We start from the raw sequence: 21,752 nt of genomic DNA on the forward strand, positions 1-21,752 counted from the left end.
ACGGCCTGAAGAATCATTTTTTCCTAATATTCTCTTGCCTTTTTTTCCTTTTTTTTTCCTACCAGAGCATAAATGACATTTTCTTCACCTGTTTGAGTGACAGTTCTACCTGTTCTAACACAGATGTAAGTTTGATTCATGGAATAAACATGTATGTTGATATTAGCTATGTAGAAGAGTAAATCACAATTAAAATAATTAACAGGAAATAATGTGAAAGCACTTTCAAAGTTTTGGCACAAGATTTTAACAGCTGCTACCAAGAGAAGTAAATACAGAAATAGTACAATCATTCCATGTCAAATACTCCGATACCTGGCTTCAAGTCTAATGTGCTGCACATCAAAGCACTTTGTTTAAAGCCAACAAAGCATAAAAAGTGCTGACAGACGGGTATCCTGCATTACCTGCCGTTGGAGACGCCACTTCAATAAAGGCACTTACTTAGGAAACACATTCTACTTCTGTTTGAAGACCAAGTTTAAAGTAATCGTTCTCGCATAGATTGTTTCACTGAAAACATCTGCATTTTCTCGTGAAAATTCACAGCGTTACCTGCACCAGTTCCGCAGCTACGTTCAACCGCAGGTGCAGAGGCAATTCCTGAAGGGCCTGGACCAAAGACTGGCAGTCAACAGAAAGCGCAGATAACTGAAACAGAATTCAGCACACAGTACGCTTGTGTTAAAAAAAAATTAATAAATGAACTGATAATGACTTTAGTCCATTCCATTCCCCTGTTCAATACATTCAAGGAATGTGAAGAACAATCTAATGAAATACAGGAATTAATAGTTTTAAATTACATGTGTACAAAGCAGTTTGGCTAAATTACCATACAAACACGCACAATGCAAGTAATCACTTAAAAGGTTTAAAAACAAGGTACAAATGGAATGCTCCTTAGGCAACGCCTTGAAAATCCGAAGTAGGGAACAGTTCAGCAAGTTGACAATGTCATAAGGGCTTTTCCAACTCAAACATCTTTTAATCGGTGAAGCTTTCCATGCGGTGGGAATCGCCATTCTTTAATGAGTTGCTACTGTTTTCTAAGCAATCAAACCACGTAGCTTGTGTGTACCTCTACTGTTTTTAATGCCTAAACGTGTCCCTTTTTATACTTCCCCATCTTTTAAAATGTTGTTTCGATGCTTACAAAAGCAACAGTCTATAGTTACATGCACTTTTAAAATGATATTCAAGATATTCCAGAAAGATACTCTACTGTTGCCTAGTTGCTTAGAAGGTGGAACTGTCACTTATTAATGTGTCAGGTATTGAACTTTCCTTCTCTCTTGACCCTTTTTTTTTGGCCTCAAACGATTAAAAACAAACTTACACAAAATGCACCAGCAATATTTGATGTTTTTACAGAACACCCTGGACTTCGGTAGACTTAAATAGATTTTGAGCTCGCAGTGCAACAGAACATTCTGAGTACATTCACCATTGATGAAAAAGATAATCCGACATCCATCACATATTTTAAAATCTGACAACAAAATACTTAAGTTCGGTCTATCCTCTCATTTTCACCTAAGCAGAGAACCTGCTTCTAAATCTAGTTAGAAAAGACTAAAATTTGGCCCTCTCAATACAGCGTGGATGGACACTGACATTTAGAAGTCCAAATACTCATAGATTAGGAGAGAGTGTTCTGTGCCGTATCATACGAGATTTGTCCTAGGAATGCGCACTGCTCCCAAAAGCCAGCCAGCAGAATGGCTTCTGACACCTGCACACAGCAAGAGTGAACATCAAAGACAGTGTGTTCCGATAGCGTGTTTACAAAATTAAAATAAATTTAAAAAAGAAACAACGTGGTTGGTTTAACAGTTTCTTGTATCCAAACTCTGGTTCTGGTATCCAGTAATGACAGTAAAAGGACAAAACGACTTAAATATCTGATGTTTTCTTTCTTCTTTACTAACAGCTTTTACTTAGTGATCACCATCAAAGATGATTCACTGGTACAAGTAACCTCAAAAAGGCTTCAACAAGCAATTCTTGCTGCCCAGCAATGAACCACAACTTCAGAAAACCCAGTTCTTTTGACAGATATTGAAGATCAAATGTGGCTTCTGAACATTTGCAAAGGACAAGGAAATCATACGAATCTGGTAGCGTAAAAAATTGTAAAAAGTCAAGTATCATTGAGTAACATTTATATGCATTTGGGAAGAGCTAAGTACACTTGCAAAAAGACTGATGTGAACGAACACTGCGAATGAAAGTGAAAATGGAGCTGGGGAAGAAGAGGATAGGCTGAGGATGACGGAAAAGAGGAATTTTGAGAAAAGGAATTCGATATCTACGTAGAGATTTCACTAAAAGTGGTGTTTGAATAAAAAACAGATCAAAGCAACATTTAACAAATCATAAACTTCATGGCATATGTAGCTATTTGATCGAGAAAATAGAGGCATACTTTGTTGCTAGAATTGCCATTTTTTACTGAAAAGTCCAAATTACTATTGTCTGTTTGATTTTTAAATTGCAGACCACGTTCTGACATATTTTTATTGCATTTTATCAATACATGATAAAGCAAATCCAGATCTAATTTTTGTAATAATGAATGACAATGTTTTTAATAAACTGAAATTGTTGATGTCACCGTTACACTCCCATTCCACATTTGAAACTGATGTTTTGCCATTACTTCCTACACATAATAGGGAATGGGAAACATCTAGTCATTCTGCAACTATTTTTATGCCTTTTCTGCTTTATTTTGTTCCATCGTACTCACTTCACTTTGGTTTACAATTCTCTAATCTTGTACATCACGTATAGACAGGCAAAGGACTCGAAACAGGTGAGCCAGGAGGCAAAGGAATTTAGCAAAGGGATCTAGGATGAAAATTAGACCTGGATCCAGCTTTCAGGAAAAAGAAAGACGGGCGAGATAACAGGCTGAAGACCAAAGAAAACATGAAAGATTAGATAATGCTATGGAGCCATCTGGGCGAGGATTCGGGACTGAAATAAGAAATCAAAGGAAGGGTAATGGTGATCAGTGCAGTGAACTATTTCAAACTGACGTAAGAACAGTGAAAGACGGGAACAGTTGGAAACAGCAAGTTTGGATGGGGCAGGACGAATGGCTACAGTTTGGTAGGGACAGAGGCAGAAGGTGCCCGCCACGGCATGCTTCACAGTGAGCGAGGGCATGGGACCGGCTCCAGAGCCGGGCAGGCTCATCACTGGCAGCCAGAAGAGTATTTGTGAAATCCACTGGCAACGTGGAACTTCACTCTGCTCACAACGGCTTTAGCCATTGAGAAATTAATTAATGTGTTCAAATCACCTACATGCTGTAATGACACACCAACGAGGAAATTATGAATAAATTCATGTTCTGGATACTGTCATCCTGCACGCTAGGAGCAGGAGAAACTAGTAAGCAAAAATACAGAGTCATTGAAAGACTGTATCCCACTGAACAAACACATGATGCTTTACAAAAATGCTGCACTTGGTTTTATTTGCTCATTTTAATTTGACTTTGCAACTTTAATGTACCTTTAAATATCACTTCCCAGGGATAATTATAATTTTATGAAATAAATAGCAAACTTTTAAAATCTGAATACATACGTATGTTTCAAGAAACATTCAAGCACAGTTTCGCAGCAATTTTAAGAAAGGCTTGGATGACAAAAGCATTTATCTTGCAATAATTTAGGTGACTTATGTGAGGCAGACAGCTGCAGAGATTACCACTTTCCAGTATCCTTATATAGCAAACAGCAGATTCCTATTGCCTTGACCCTTTCCATTCCAGCATAAAGAATCCACATACAAATCATCTAAAATCCTGGTCGTTTCCATAGTCATTTTGGAGGTGAAGTTTCAACCAGAGGATATGAACTGTTAATTTGAAATATCTAGAACCAGCTTCATAGTCTAATATATGAATATACTCATATAGGTTTTGTTGCAGTCATTTCACTAAACTATTTTCTCTTGAATACAGCTGAAAAAGGAAGGCTGACTTGATATGTCAGTAAAGCAAAGTGACAATGTCCCTTATTTTCCTTCACTGGATGGGTTTCCTTGTTCTTTTCTTCCAGCATTACTTAAAAACCTAGCCTGCTGCTTCAATAGAAAAAACAGGACAAGACCTAACAGCCCCCAGCATCATATTAATAAAAATATGCAGAATAAAGAGTCTTATTATTGTATTAAACAATTTGTTGCTGAAAGCACAGCTGCCTAGCTATTCTGTCCCAGGCAATTATCCATACAAACTCAGGTGAATGAAAATTCTGTTACCTGCTTATGGCATATGCTGTCTCTATCCCATTCTTTCTCATCAGCAAATCGGAACTGTGTAAAGGAATCTCCTACAGAAAAGAAATAACAAACATATTTATTTTTTAAAAAAATAACGAGCGCTCTCCAAAGTTCCCAACCCTACAGAAGTAAATTCAGTCAATAAATGTCACGTCTTCAACAAATTTGCATTTAATTTTAATGCTGTTTGCATTCACAATATTAAACTTCTTTAAGCCAAAGTTCTATAGAAAGATCTTTTCATCTCTTATTTGCAAAACAGTCCTGAAAAAGGTGCAACAAATTCAAAACTGAATGAGGAGGTGCCAGGTGACATGTCAACAAGCAAGATTTTCATTGAAAAGTCCGATTTGGACAACATACTAGGAATATATCTTGTATTCACAGAGCACATTTTTATGAACAGCTTTGAATGTGCTGTAGATAGGCCTTCTCTTATCAACATGCAATTCTCTCTTAAAATGGATTATATGTGTCCCCAAAATCAGTTTGTACGGGCCAAGTAAAGACTTCTTGTCTGGTAGCTAAATTCTCCAGCCTCTTCTCTTTCTTGAACTAGTCCCTACTCCAGCATGTCATCAAAAAAAGGCGCTGAACCCGAACTCCAATTTATATGCATAAGGGACTGAATTAAAAGAAACCTTAAATAGGGCTAATTAAGCTACGTATGTAACCTTAGCTATAGGATCTTCTAACCTCCTATCACATTCCTCCAAGGCAGTAGGAACTTCCTCTTACTACAGCAGGGCTTGGGTTATTATTTTGTTTTCGACGCAATATTTCTATTGCAGTAGTACCATGCTAGGTTGCAAAAGACAGTCCCATAAATTTATTCACTGAAGAAACACACAAGAATGCCAGGAACTCAAAAAATCAGTAAGGCCTGTGACAGAGGAAACAGGAAAGATTAGGGTTGCAAGATGATGGCCAAAGGCCTAGAGTAAGATAAAGCAAAGACGCTGCTGACGCAGCGTATGCGACAGATGCCTTCTTAGACCATGCACTTTGAGAACAAATAGCTGTTTCAGCAGCTCTATTAGAAAAAAACCCAACAAAACAACCTGCTGAATTATTGCATGAAGGAGATGAAATTTGATCCTGAGAATTGCAGATCACCTATAAATCACTAGGATTGAGTCCAGCAGTTAGTTGAGAAGCAACAACTCACTCTTTCCCAACCTCTAATAGAGAATGAATGCGCTAGAGAAAGTTTTCGATGGCGTTACCAACAACTGAGCATCTAACTTCCATTTGGCTCTCAACATCCTAACTGCCATTCATACTTTTGACAATTCCTGAATCATGCCCTTAATCCTGCATACAGAATCCGAACAAATAATGTGCTGTTCTCAAAACTGGGTTCTTTTCCATTGTCTGCCTGTCCTAAAACGTAGGGGAGTTCAGCCTTTCAGCAATTTTACTCAATAGCGCAACCATCAGCCAGCTTCTGTTTTGCAAACAGAATGCATACGCAGCAAAATGGCATAGTAATTGGCATATTTCTTTGCCAAACATAAAAAAAAAAAAAAAGGGAGACCTAACCATCTCCCAGCTAGAATGTAACATTTATTTGCCATAGCTTGTTTTTTTTTTAAATATCTAAAGTGCTCTTCTAACTCATTGCATTTCATGTATGCTCATTGGGTATGCAATGTACTCATATGCTAATCACACTGTGTACCTGCCGTGTCCATCATCGTCATCTTCAGAACCATTCTAGCAATAAAGTGACCTTCTCAGCTGAGTATTTATATAGATATTCACGACCATTACCGTAACCAGCTTGAATTTGCTCCCCCCTGTTTTCATTAGGTTTATCCAACATCATTCAGCGTTACTGGGCTGCTAAACAACCGTGCCTCAGCAGCTAGGCTTTGGTTTACATTCAACACCTCCAGACATTACTGGTTTGAAAACAACCAGTGTCAAACAGTACAAGTGCGAAAAATTAAAATTAAGCACTGAAATTAACATTTAGGTATCCTAAGAAGCCCCCTAACTTTATAAATGTTTAGTTCATATAATTCACAAACTCCATGACAGCTCGGTATGCTCGGCAATACGGAAAAAAAAAAATATATTGTCTTTATGTATCTATCTGCAGATGCAAATACTTAACTTAAGCACTCACAGTTGACTCACTGCTGACAAAGGTGCCTTCCTCTTCACTGCACACAGCACAACAGCAAACAAATCCCTGTTTCAAAACATCTAGCATACTAATAAGTAATAACTAACGCTGAAAATTAAAGAACTCCAAGTTCATTCTTCAGTCTCATGATTTTAAAAATGTGTATGAAAATGTGCAAATGTGCTTCTCAACTCACAGCTCATATTTTAAAGGTTCGATTTAGTTACACTCGTAAAGAAAATAATTAACCCAAGTTATCCTCAAAGTCTTCACGCTATTATAGAACAAAGGCATAAGTATTTTCTTCCAGTATCTCCAAGACTCCTTCAGTTATTTCTAATGCTGTGTCACAGAGGAAATAAAGAATTTCCTCTGCTCTTATAAAGGAGTAACATTAAACTGAAGGATTAGTCGAATGCTTTCAGTATCTGACAACGACCATATGTCAAGCAGCTAAACAAACCTACTTCTTCAGGAAAATCCACTGGGATCAAGAACTGGTTGATGATTCTCCGCACTCACAAAATTGGTAATAACAGATCCTGAGTTTGATATTGTATTGCTGAATTAAAGGGTGACTTAAGCTGTAGTTTAACCAGGCTCTTTAAATAAGTTAACAAAGCACGCCTTTCAAATGGAAAAGCAATAACTACAATTCACAGAAGCACATTTAATGCAAATTAGGTTAATGAGAATGTTGGTCTAACCAATTATCTTTTCACAAATTCCTTTACCCTGAAAATAACTTCCTTTTATGCCATGAATACTAATCAAAAGTCTTGCAATGACTCCAAGTTCCTTCCAACATAAAAAAAAACCACTTTTCTTCATGTGAATAGTTTTTTATGCTACTTACAAATATCACTTGGCCTTCAAATACAGCATAGCTAAAAATAACGCATTCAAGTAAACCTCACACACCGTCTTTGGTAACATTCATAATAAGTGTTCTTTAGTGTTCTTTATTGTATAAAATGTAACTTTATGATGAAAGAACAGCAAATCTAAACCACCACGCTTTCCCACCACTTGAATATATGTTAAAGCTAAATCAATTGATTTAAATGAACACATTTCATATTCTCGACAGTCCAATTAGCTCTTCATACAAATATTCCTTGAATAGCAGAATCAAACAAATCCTACCTGTAATCTGTAATAAATATTTACCAATCTGTGAAATTATGAGTTTAACAGTTAAAAAAAAAAATGAAGAAAAACAGTTTTCAGTAGGAAAACTGACATATCAGTAGAGTGATTCTGTTCATTTTAACTCTCAAAATCATTAAAAGCAAAAGATATAAAACACTACTGAAGACAGAGGAAAAATATTCTATCATTTTAAAGACTTTCAAACTGGAGGGGAGGGAACAAACAAACAGTGTAACAGGATCCTTTGAGGACTGTTCTAAGGGCAAATAGATGACTCTAAACCCAATTTTTTAATCAGAATTTACCTTCTCCTAAATAAGCAACAATGATCTTCATAAACTTATTTGCAGTTTTCCAACCTTGCTCATCTCCCATTTATTTTATTTTCAGAATTCAAGCCTCTATCTACAAGTCTGTTTAGTCAGCTAAATAACATGCAATAAATTTATGATGGCAGTACGCAGCTGAACAAAATAAATCACAACAGAAAACTACAACTTAGCTACATTTGGGAAATTAACAGGCCTAAAATATCTCAAAAAGCATGCTCTCTCTACTACACTAGTCAAAGTTCTCTCCGAGTTACTAAATTGAGAAGATTCTCTCTGAAGAAAGTTCATCTTTAGAAGAGATTTTAAGCAATTTTGCAAATTTAACTTCTAAGAGATCCCTTTCTCTACATATATCGGTCCCCAGTTCATCACTATATGAAGGATATAACACCAAACCAAGCTAACTACCTGTTCCACCAGTCTTCTCCATGGGCTCCAATAACGCAGGAGGAAACAGATGTTATTTTTAAGGTGAAAAAAAGAACCAGGTCCTCCAATCTAACACTCTTCTGCAGGGAAAAACAACCTGAATCACAGAGTTTAGGCAGGAATGATGCTTGAAATCCTATCTAACTTATATGGACAGTGGTCCATACAAGACTGAGGAACTTCCTTGAGGAGTCTGAGGGCAAGATAAACAACATATTCTTTCCCTTTTAATAGTACAAGACTTCATGTAGAAGGTGCAAAAGAAGACAGAAATCTATAGATCATAGAAAAGGTGGGCAAGTACTGAGTCATGAATTTTGAGCTAACTTACAAGCACAAAGAGAAAACTAAAGCTCACCAGTCTTTTGGGATTAATTAGGTGTGCATGAATCTTTCTCAAACTCGAGGAAAAAGCATGAGGAAGAACTCCCATCCACCCATGCCGTGACTTGCTCTAACTAGAAGATTCTGAAAGCAGCATGGAGACAGCAAGAACCACGGACGACTGGGTGCTTTTCATGAAGACATGAAAAGACATGAAAAGATGTCTTTTCTCCTCACACAGTGTTTCCACATAGTGTGTTTTTTATATATATTATTTATATATTTTATATATATATAAATTGTCTTTCTACAATTAATGCTCATCTTATAAAAATCACTTTGGATAAATATTAGTGAAGATTTCCTTTTAGAGGACACCTAACCGTTTTCCTTTTTTCTCCTACAAAAGGAGACTTATACACAAAATCATAATAAATATTCTTCCAACACTAGGAAATGTATGTTCTGCAAAAGTTTTATGAGTAGTTTTATACACGTCATAAACAGATAATTATCCAGATATGATGAGGTAACATATAAAACTTGAGAAACAAACTTCTGGAAGACAGAAAGCTTCCAAAGACTCTTCATGGCAGTTTTAGTAACATCACTAATTTCTACTTCTGCTTTTTAAATTTCTCTACTTCAGTAGAGCACACACTGTATCTATTATCTTTTACTATGACTAAGGCTGCAGTGTGCTACTTACACAATTTGTCACGAGCATAGATTGAGTAATAGCAATTTTCAGAATACGAGAATATAAAAGCAACAGAAAAAGACCCTTTAAGAACTCAACATCTAATCGTTTTCTTCAGATACTATTAAGATCAGTAATATTGTATGTCACTGCAAAGTCTGTCTGTCATCAAGAACATGACAGGTATTTCCAAACAACATGCCTTCACCACAAATACTTTAGCACAACCTACATTTTTCCCTGGTTCTGCTGCACACCAGTAGGTTGCACAGTCGTGTATTACAAACTCCAGAAGGCTTATGCAACAGCTGAGCATAAAAATTCTACCTACCAGCATAAAAATTTTACCTACCAGCAGAATACATATCTCAAAGAAAATATTTTAAATAACATTCTTCTACTGTTACCAGTAGAAGTTCTTGAGCTCTGTGCAAACATACTGATGTCAAGGATATTTGTGGCCTGCACCGCAATTTATAAAGCATACTTGTAACCAGATTCAAAACCGACAATATTCAAAATTAACTCCCTGGCACCAATACATGGTAGTACTAGTCACAATTTAAAAAATAAATATGTGGATTTGACCAAACAACAGGATCATCTGATCAAGGCTAAACAACGTCCTCAAAATTTAAAATGTGTGGCAAATAAAGGAGCAAGAAGGAAAGATCTTCGGAAACTAGTGCTGCTGCTGGAACAAAGAGTGTCTATTCAGGAAGATCAAAACTAATATAACATCTAGAGGAACTACAGCTATTGAAATCAAGGTCAGACGCCAGTTTTTCAAATGACGAGCAGGGTGAAGCCAACAAGTGTCGAAGAACACAACAGTTTTAAAACAAACAAACAACTCTTTTTTTTTTTTTTTTTTTTTTATTAAAAGCAAAAGCAGAGGTTAACAAGAGTCAAACCAGGAAAACAGAACAAATAAATTGATATTTGAAGAGGTTCAAAAAACCAAACAGTAGTACACATGCTTCTGCATACACACCAGGTGACTAAGAAATAAGACAGAAGAAACTCAAATGCCTTTAAGTCTTTAAAGCTTCAAAAAGCTAAATGACAACACAGGAATACTGGGAGCAGTGAAAGGAAGACTCAGGAGGACAGTGCAATACCAGCTCAATGCATTTGATGGACAAATTGGTAGAAACTAGTAAGAAATTTAATGGATATGTGGAGAGACATAATACTTGCGGGAAGAGTCAACATGGCATTTGAAAAGGAAAGATCTGCTGCACGATCTAAGACATTTTCCTGGAAGAAGCAAAAAAATCACGCACACAACCAGGATTTAGTTCATATAATTCACACGTTTCCAAAAGCTCTCACTGACATCCCACTCCCTTTCCCAGCAAAAAGAAGAGGAGGCTTTGTATGAATAAATAATTGCCTAAAAGTAGGAAGAAAAAAGAGTAAATTGTCAATTTTCACATTAAAAGAAACCACCAGTACATTTCTCTGGGGTTGTATCTGTTTAACCTCTTCACTCAATTAAAACAGAAGAGAAAAAAAGATGAGAAAAATGAAGTAACAAAGTTTGCTGATGATACTAAGCTTTTCATGGTAGTGCAGACGAAGGTAGGCTGTGGAGAATGAGTTAAGAACTTCACAAGATTGAAAAAGCAGATTTTAAAATGGCAGATGGAACTCAATACCAAAAATGCAAAATGCTGCACTTCACATACAAAATAAGTTCAGAGCTGACCAACGCAATTCAGAATCAGAATCTCAGCACTCCACCGTGCTCAAAGAACCAAACTCTTGGGTATTATTAAAAAAGCAATAGTGAACAACACAGAGAACATCATTACACCCTCATCATGTGTTATTATCTTGAATACTATGCACAGTCTTGGTTTCCCAAGCCCAATCTCAAAAAGTATAACAGCACTAGAAAAGGCATGGAACAGTTCCTGTATGAGAAACAATTTAGTAACTTAAGCCAAGGGAGGGGAACCAAGGGGACATGACAGAGATCTGAAAACCACAAACGGCATGAAAAGGGCAGATGGGGACTCACTGCTCAATGTCTCTTCTCATAGAAGACCTAGAGGCATCAAATGAAGCCAGCAGGGAATGTACTCAACAAAAACTGGCAAATCTTTTTACGTTGAAGCTAAATTGTGGGATTCCATGCCATCAGATGGCGTAGATGCCCCAAGTTTCCACAGATGGAAGGAGGGACAGAAGACAACTATTTTTAGACACAAAGATTCCATATCTGGCTCAGGAAGTCCCTGGGACACAAATTGTCACAGGTCAAGAAAGTGTTCGGGAAAGTAGCGTATCATATAGCATGTTCAGGTGCCTTACCTCAAGCGTCTCCAGATGGACCTTGAGTCTAATTCAATAGAACCAACCTTAAATTAAAGCAAATAGCTATGTTCTTTAATTGTAGAGCTGTACCTTTCTCTTAATTAGTTATCTTTCTGCAGGAAAAACAGGAAGGAAAAGCAAGTAATCCACAAATTTGTTTTTAATCTAGCGAAGGGTTCTTTCAAGTCAATGTGCATTGTAAATCTGCAGGGTGTATAAGGAGACAACAGACAACACCACCATACAGGAAATTGTATTAACAGCATCAATAGACCCTCTCTGCTTTCTAATTAATTTTTCCACATTTTCCTAAATGTATCACTATCCTTCATATGCAATTTTTATTAAATATTTAATTATTATAGCTCTTAGAATGCAGCAAAAATGCAAAAGGTTAGAACAAAACGCACTGAACAAAAAGGTATATTTAAAATTTCACCCAAATACAGTACCCCGATGCAGTGATTCATAAGAACCAATCCCATCTTCTCCGTTACTCACTTTTTTACTGAATAAACAATAAAATGATATTTAAGTGTGAAGTTACTGATTTCCCCATAGGTTAAGCTTAAACCTTTCATTAAGTTTAAGCTAGTCACCTTAAATATTTACATTTTTCCTGATACTTTATGACATTTTCTAGTGTCATTTTTTTCAGGTCACTAATTCATAACATACTTAGTGATTTTTTAAATGTCACCGCAACCAGCTTGCTAGATCAGACAAAGTGTAAAAGTCCATACAGTATACTAGTTTTTGAGCAGTATCATTCAAGAGAAAGGCTGAAAAAAAAAGGCAAAGATCGCCACATAACTTAATGCACAAATACTCACGACAAAAGGCTTTTGTTTCGTTGTTTTTGTAGTAGCAGTATGACACGGCAGGAAGTGAAATTTGTGATTCTCCCTAGGGACCAGTGCAGACAACTCTCCTTTGGGTGAAAGGGAGAAGACTCATTTGTTTTCATAAGCCTGGACCCAACACAGGAAAAAGTAGAGTTTTTAATCCCTACAGACCAACAGGTTAAGGAATCTAATGACCTGGCCCTTCGTGAAGACCCCGTTTTCTCCAAGACTATATAAGCAGCTAATATCAGTACAGCGTGCGTCCATAGCAGGAAGCAAAGCTGAAATTCAACACTGGAAGAAATGAAGAAATGGCAAGGTTCCCACCCACGAAAGAAAATTTGCATAACGTCAAACTGCAGGACCCAAGAGGAATCCGTTTGTATGTGCTGGCACAAGGTACTCGTACCAGATTCTGGCTTGTAAGTGAGGAAAGGAGAGAGAGAGAATGAAAAGAAGAAAATCTGAAACAAGAGCAACGAGGTTCAATCAGAACAGAGGCCAGTCATCCAAAAAGACCCCAGATTTGCCTTGCCTATTGTCGGGAACTGCTTTGCAGCAGCCAGAGTGAATGGGCGTCAGAGGATGAGGGAGCGGGGACAAGGATGCATTCCTATGGATTCTATTAAGCAAAAATACTGGCTTGAGACCTTGTGGCAGATGTTACCTCTAAGCTCACACAAACACTTTGAAGAGGAAATGAGAGCTTTAATGAAGAGTTTAGTTTTATATAGAAGAGAAAAAGAAATAACCCCGAGGTTAAAGCTGAAACAGCACCCCTCATTCATACCTTAGACAGTACAGCTCGCAAGTAATTCCACATCCTATACTTCCGATCTCTGGTATTCTGATAAGTTAAAAAAAAAATAAATTCCATAATGGATTACGTAACTTTTGCAGTTTATTCAAGTTGTTTTCATTTTTGTCTAAATTACACATCAAGACCCGCTTTTACAATGTTTCCAAATCCAAGCAGAATGAATGTTTTACTGTATAAAACCAAACGAGATTTCAAACTTTGCCAACTGCTAACTAGATCACTCGTTAGTAAGAAAGCTCAGATTCGAAACTCAAGTTGCTGGTCTAAACTGGCAGAGTGCTCTACCCACTAAACTACTGGTATTTTCGTAGATGGCTCTTTCTCAGTTCTGTTAGGAACGTGAAGATTCTTCCCAATTAAAGTTTAAGTAAAACATATATATTTCAAAAATGCAATAACAATCCTACTGTTGTTTAGATACTTATTGTCATGCTAGCTACAAGACAGAAGAACATATAAACGGCACATTAATGTATTTTGGTAACTCATGGAACGGCACTCACTGGCCTAGGTTCTTTACCTTATCTATTTAAGTAAAAATCCTCCTAATTATCCTTTATTTGGATTACTGCTCATTCTGCCTCCTGTGTAAACAAGTGCACGCAACTATACTGCTGTATTGTATCTGGGAGGTGACAATGTCACACAGTTCATTAAATCAGATTTATTCTTGCACCTTTCCATCTAAGAGAGCTTTATATCTAACTGGCAGGCTTAAATAAGACCAGTTGCATTGCATAAATTTACATGAGGATAACCACTCTTTTCTGTAAGTAGGCTGTCAGAATATTTGGTCTGAAAACTTCAAAATTCATGAAATATCTTCCTTATCCATAAATGGCAGGTATATACAAAATAAGCTTCCTTTATTCCACATCGTACCTCCAATCCAAAAAATCTATACTTTTTTTTTAAAGAAAAAGTAAGTACTCTTAAAGCAAACAAATGAACAAACTGAAGAAATACTTTATTTTAAGCAGCTTGCTATTTTTACTCCAATAATAGCCACTAATTTGACACAACTGGAGAAAAGAATCTGCTGTCTGTAGTTCTTACATGCCACATAAACACTGGAAAACCTCCCTTTCTCTCTCCCTCTTCCCTCCAATTTTTATAGCAGACAAGCCATGAAAGTTTACTATAGTTTTGACAGTTGACTATTCAAGCTTCAAACAGTTGACTGTATAAGCATCTAAAGCCAGTCTTAATTTTTGATGATGGTACACACATTAGTTGACAGCCCTCATTAGAATTTCATAACCTAAAAAACTATTCCAATTTTTTCTTAGTGCTACAGGTTCATTCCTTACTCTGTATTTGATAGAACACTTACAGCAAAGAATGAAATTATATAATCAATAAATATTCTTTATGCTGTTGTGCTGGATATTTTTAATTTCATCACATCCAAATTAGTACGACGTTTCCCTAAAGCAGAATTCACTATTCATGCAAGTGGTAAAGTATGCCTTGTCTATGGGACTATCTTTCAAAAGTATTCATAAATTATACATGAAAGTGCAGGCCTAAAAATATTCAAGCGGTTTGATATAGTGAGTATGAGGCTTGACTTTCTTGCATTTATGAACATACGACAAGTCATAGTACTAACACAAGCTTGCAAGATTTTTTTGTTTAGTGGAATGAAACAAGAAAGGAGAAGTAGCTTCAGAAAACAAGACAGGATTTTCTTCTGATATTTTAATACAATTAGCAAAGAGTAAATCTAGTAAAGCTCCAGCTCTATAAGGATGCAAAAGCTTGGAAAGTATTTCTTTGCATATGCAAGTTACTCTTAATTCTCCAAAGACAGTAGTGTAATGGCTTATGAGAGAGTTCTGAACATCAGCTTGAAATTAACAGCAGATTGGTAAACATTCACTTCAGATCAAAAATACAAGCAAGCAGCGTACTGGATTTGTCTTACCAAAGGCTTAGAAAGCCACTACATTCTTGGTCCAACTTGCATTTATAAGAAAAATAATCCATGAGGTAGAAGCTCATGGTTATTTTTCAAGAAATATGCTTTTTAAAAAGTTACGATTATCGACAGTGGAGTTCTCCCATTGTTACAGATGAACTGATCAATGCAATGTTTCAAACCCTGTATTAATAGAAATTAAGAGTTCTTCTGTAAAGCAAAAAGGAGAAAAATAATTACTTACTATCCACTATTCTTTGGGTCATGTTAAAAAGCAAGTTGTAGCCACATATGAGCTTCTGCTTATATCAGGTACCTCCAGGGTTTTTCTAACAAATTCATCATAAGTAAATAAAGCTTGGATTAGCTCAAGTGAAAACACGAGTGTCCCCCACGTTGACCCCTGCGCTTGCTCCTTTGCGCTGAACACACTACAGCGTTCCACGTTCTACAGCTTACAATACCTCTTAGCAACACATCCCATAGCCTCCTTATGCAAATTCTCCTTGCATGGTAGTGACAAGAACTACAGCTCTCCCACAAATTAAAAAACATGAAGAGATGATACAGAATGGAGAATTACAGTTTTCTGGATGACAAACACCATCTGGGCTACGTATCTGCTGCTGATACACAGTGTTTCACAGGTCTGAATAATGGAAAAGTATTGTTTTTTATTTAATTATCTTCTGTATTTAAACAGCACGGAATTGAAATGTGCACGCTAGTGTTCATTTTTAAATATTGATTTAGAGAATTTATTTTCCATCCTGTTGGAACAGGTCCAGTGGAGGGCCACAAAGATGATCAGAAGGTTGGAGCACCTCTGCTATGAGGACAGGCTGAGAGCACTGGGGTTGTTCAGCCTGGAGAAGAGAAGGCTCCAGGGAGACCTTATAGCGAACTTCCAGTACCTAAAGGGGGCCTACAGGAGAGATGGGGAGGGACTCTTTACCAGGGAGTGGAGCGACAGGACAAGAGGTAATGGTTTTAAATTGAAAGAGCGGAGATTTAGATTAGATATTAGGAAGAAATTCTTTACTGTGAGGGTGGTGAGACACTGGCACAGGTTGCCCAGAGAAGCTGTGGATGCCCCACACTGTGGATGTGTTCAAGGCCAGGCTGGATGGGGCTTTGAGCAGCCTGGTCTAGTGGGAGGTGTCCCTGCCCATGGCAGGGGCGTTGGAACTAGATGATCTTTAAGGTCCCTTCCAACCCAAACCGTTCTATGATTCTATTGGCATACTATTAAACAGCATAATAGCAATATCAAAATTCAGGTTTTAAGATACTGAAGACACTGACATGTCTGGTTATAACAACAAGGCTAAAATGAAAAATCATCTGTATTATAGCTATTTATTAGACATGTTTACTTTCTGTTGTTGTTTACTTTTAGATTTGTCTATGATCTAGTTCTATACAGTCCAAAAAAAAAAAAATGTCTCGCACAACTTTGCCTGCCAAGGACATTACTTCATGATGTGTTTTAATGTTGTGCTAAAGCCTTCCCTGCCTATTCATTCATCCATCACCCTGCTTGTTTTAGCCCTGTTTATTAGGTTTATTTTAGCTTTTTATCTTGTTTAAATCAATTCTTCCAGATTTCTGACCATGATTATGGTACTTTAAGTCCCCCTAGCCTACTTGGAACATAATAAGCACGTGCTGATCAATGAATTCTTTACTTCAGAAGGAAATGACCTGTGAATCACGTAGAAAGTACCAAGTACTCTCTCTGCTCTGCCTTTTCAAATTGCATTGCTTTGTGGTAAACATTTCACCGTGCACAGAAATATGAAAGACATCTATCAAACATTACTCTCAGTACTCGTTTTCATTGTAAATGTGGTGAGAAAATAGTATTTCAAAACAAAAAGTTAAGACATTTTTCGTACTGAGTATATGTTTCTATTATTGAGTAGAAAGATTTTTTTTTTTTTAATTTTTTTTATTTAACTGTCTTAGGGAAATGCTTTCAGCCAGCCTTGCCTTTTTGGGCATATTAATTTTGATTTGCATTTAGCATGTCAACAGTGAAGTCACTGTGCAGAATATACCAAGTCAGTAAAAACCTGAATAAGGTTTAGCATTTAAGCAGTGAAGGCACAGCACTCAATGAAAGATTGCAATTTTTCAGAAACTGCATTCTCAATTGCAAAAATAATTCAGGCAGAATTTTCCTCAGCAGCTCAAACTGTTTAATTCTTAATCTAATAAAAATTTATTTTAAAAAGCAGTATCAGGGACACTGAGATTTGTAGCAAGTTTTGGATTATCATTACTTTCTTCCACAAAACAATCAATTGACTCTCCCTTTGCTTCAGCAATCACATAGGGAAAGGTTTCACAATGCAATTTTCCCACTGAATCAACACAAACCTGCAATAACACAGAGCCAAAACTCATTCAGTAATCTGAGAACAAGGATTAGCAGGCAATGAAAATGTGCTTAAAACCAGTAAAAGATGCTTGAGTTAACATTTATAAATCTTAGCCACATATATGTAAAAAGGAAAAATCATAGTCTTCGTAGCGTAAGAGAAAAAAGCTTTCACCTTTCACCAAGACGCTGCTCTCGTGCATGTATTTCCCTATAGATGAAAAATGAATGACCTTTTCTCTAAACACACATTCAGGGTTTTTTTTTTTTTTTAATAACTCTTCTTCTGGTTCTTAGTCAGGACTTTTTTTTCTTTTTTTTTCCTTTTTTTTTTAAATTAACATTTGTAGAAGTACCTTTCTTCATTTTGTTTTTAAGCTTCAGAGACTAGAAAAGAATCAGAAACTACCAAAAGTTTTAGGATGACAAGAGGGTCACTCCTGACTCTAACGACAGGCTAATATACAACCGCAGAGATGACACCTCTTTTTCTGGGCCAGAGGATTTTTTCCACAGGCTTCAGTTAGTGAACAGTTTTGCTGCATATCTGAAGGTCAACCCAAAAATGGGAACAACCTTCTGAACCAGGAAGGAATGTACTGGGAGAGGATGGAAATGGAAAAAAAACCACTCTCTCCATTGTTACCAAGAAATGATACATCGTACTACATTGCCAGTTCTCATATTTGTAAAATACAGCCTGTTTACAGACTTAAACCATTCTCTGTAAAGCATCCTAAGAACTACACACAAGTGCTAACAGTGCCACCAAAATATCACCTTCCCACTGAAGCCTGATTACCTGATACTGAGGTAATCATTTAAAAAAATCACGTAAAGATTATGGCTACTGCAGAAGCAAAAAGAGACAAAATGCTTGGATGAATGACATCCAGTTAATGAATTACCCAAATTCTAAGTAAGCTCAAATTTAAAAACATCTCTGTTTGCTACAATCCACAGCTGTCAAAGGAGAGAAGTCAGTTTGCTTGCGTTTTTCACATCATGGGGCTTGCTTTTGCTAAGTGCAAATACACAATGCAGGCGTTCCACGAATGGTTACCAGTTTTTCCAAAACTGAGTTTGAACAGCAAAGCTAGCCTTTTAACTCTTGAATCACTTAATTCAGAAGTGAATTAAGAGATGGATCATACCTTCAGATAAATGACAAACTACAAATTCTTCCAGAGTATTGCAAACCCATTGGGTACCCTTACAGTTTTCAAGGGACAGACTGCAAAGTATTCAGATGTTCGACATAACTGTCCAGTAACACTACGCAGAGATTTACAGCAAAAACAGTCCCCTCGTGTATTTTCCTTCCACAATACTTTTTTTGTACATGTTTTCAAAGTCACAAAAGTGACAGCGAAATGAGTCCTTCCCATGCAAACTTCTACGGACAACTTCAGTTTGAGAATACAAAACAGCACACCCGGGAAACCGCAGAGTTAGGTATCTGAGCCTTCTCAGGAGAGGTACTTCATCACACTGACTAGAAAATACTCAGAATACAGCAGAAGTTCCATTCATCAACAAAAAGTGACAACAAAACATAGGCTAGAACAATACATCAATCAAACTACATATATAAAAAAATTAAGATATAAGCTTAAGAAAACAAAAATGAATTTTCAAGGTTGTGTTTCAATTCAACTAAACCCATTTTTCTCCATTCCTAATTTCTCTACTCAGAGAACTCTGTATCAGTGGTTTTCAACTATGGGTCCTGTGGACTATTCCTCAGGAAACCTGTAAAAAGTGACCAAAGCAACACACAAGACTGTGATACTTTCACCACGGGATTCCACACCCCACTGGAAAAGAAAAAAAAAAACAACAAACAAACCCAAACCACTGAAGTTCTGCAAGTAAAAAAAAAAGATTAAAGTCTGTTCAGGTCAGTTTAACTACTGCAATAATTCCATTTTATATTATATATGGGAGCATCTAGGGTTCTCTGAAAGTCAAATTAAAAATATATTTGAACTGTATAGCTCACTTGCACTTTAATTCAGGTACAGTTTTGAGGCATGAACTGCTCTAACCTGCCAGCTGCAGTTGCCTTACCTACATCAAATCCATGATGAGTCACTGCAGAAGCTAAACGTGCTGCAAGGCCAGTTTTGATGGATGACTCAGAACTAGGAATTAGCAACCATTGGAGGGAAAAGCAAAACCAAGGAGAATTTGGGAAAATCACATACTTCTACTCAAATACACATTTCAAACTGAAACTTAACTATCCCTATACCATCAACAGTGGTGGTGGGGAACCTATTATAGGACTCCAGGATTAATGTCAGGAGGAAATAAGGTACAATGGGTTGTCATCTTACTTTATCTAGTGATCAAAAAATACATGGCTGTGCTTTCAGAAATGTTTTTATTACATTGTGCAGTAGCACAACATCCCAGATTAGTAATTCATCAGTACTGCACCTAAAAAAAAAAAAAAAGGTAAATAAATGCAAACATAAAACACTGAAAAGCCATGCATATCTCTGGTTCTACAAAAATGAAGACACAACAGCTGAAAATGACTCACATTTAAAATATCCATATGAAAAATACTGTCAGTCTCAATTGAATTTATTAAGTTCAGAAGAACAAAAAACAGTTTGGCAATTGATAATCTTAGAAACAAGCTCTCTTTCTATGACTGTCAAAATGCACACCAGGAAATTTTGGAAAATGCCACCTACTGAATTCATGAGCAATCTTTCTGTTTATCGTGTCTGCATTTCACTGTGAGACTTTCCAAGCAGGGTAATAAAAAGGATATAGGAGTTATCAGCCTAGTGTAAAGCCAGACTTACCCTCACTATTGGCTGAACCTGCAAATGGGAAAACGGCAGCCACATCCATCAGCCTGAGCTGGAGAGACCCTGGGGTCTCTGGGGTGAGCAGAAGGAACCCCCAGGAGCTGTTGGAAGTGGTGGCTGCTTATAATGCTCCTTAACAATCAAGGAACTTGCTCTAAAATTTTTGTTCTGAATAAAAATGGCAAATCTCTTTATAATCATCACCAAAATGTATGGAAGAGAACTAAAGCTATAGCTCAATAATTCAATTAATACCAATTTTTTTCAGTAGACAAGCTCATTGTGGTTGAGAAAGACTTTTTTCTTCATGGTTACAAGGAAAGTATCCTTCCTGAAAAAGGTACAGAAGTGAACATGGCTACCAAATGAATGAGATGTCATTAGAGAAGAGCCAGATTCATGACTCTTATCACTTTGGTATAATGAGAAATGTTATAAACTCTGTACAATGATGCTGTAAGTGAACATGAAAATGTCAAGAGACTGTCAACTGGAGGGTACTATACGTACATGCCAGATGCAGACAAACTGTGGAAGAAGTTCACTGACTACATGGAGAAAGCATAATCCAATGTATTTGATAATGCTAAGTACAAAGAAAAACGCGACACTGCTATCTTATTATCTAAATCTTCTAAATTGAAAACGTGTCTTCTCGTATGATTTCTTTCTACAGTTAGAGAAGATGAGTTTAAAAGGTGTAATAAAATCTTTCTACTTCAGACAGTCATTAACATTTTGTTGGGTATAGTAAATCAAATTACTTCCTCCAGCTTTTGTCCTTAGATGTGTCCTGAGAGTCAAGTGTATAGATTGTACATGTTTCAAATACTTAGGAAAGACAAAAACTATTTTGAGTTATAAGTTACTACATTACTTAACAGTAATAGCTCAAGGTAGAAAAAGCATGTACCAGCTGATTTAATCATAAAAACATGACCCCGTATGAAGCCTATCTTCTAAAATTCCAGAAAGTTTTACTTTCTCAAAAAACCCCTCTATGTAGTTTCTCTACAAGGCACTTATCTGGACTGTAGATTCATTTTTCTTCTTCTATGTCTATAAATAAATAACGAAAAAAGCTATTGCATCAGGTGCTACATGTCTGTAAGAGGTCACATGACCTAAAAGGCGACCAAGATCATGCTGGAAACTGCAAACTTTATTTCACAGTGCAGTCTGGCATCCATTAACAATGCATTTACTCACGCTTTTGTGACCCCACAACTGTGGCCATAAATTTTACAGGGCAGACATAGTAAAAAGGTC

General features: G+C 36.7%; 1 protein-coding gene across 1 annotated transcript in view; it reads right to left on the reverse strand.

Annotated features, from left to right (window-relative positions):
* AVEN (apoptosis and caspase activation inhibitor) overlaps positions 1-21,752 on the reverse strand; it is a 100,909-nt gene that overhangs the window by 2,476 nt on the left and 76,681 nt on the right. The window contains exons 3-4 of the mRNA XM_063334428.1: positions 4,279-4,349; positions 556-651 (exon numbers count right to left, since the gene is read on the reverse strand). Coding sequence (XP_063190498.1) covers positions 556-651; positions 4,279-4,349 — 167 coding nt within the window. The remainder of the gene's footprint in view (positions 1-555; positions 652-4,278; positions 4,350-21,752) is intronic.

Source organism: Chroicocephalus ridibundus, chromosome 4 (genome assembly GCF_963924245.1).
Source record: "Chroicocephalus ridibundus chromosome 4, bChrRid1.1, whole genome shotgun sequence".
Taxonomy (NCBI): Eukaryota; Metazoa; Chordata; class Aves; order Charadriiformes; family Laridae; genus Chroicocephalus; species Chroicocephalus ridibundus.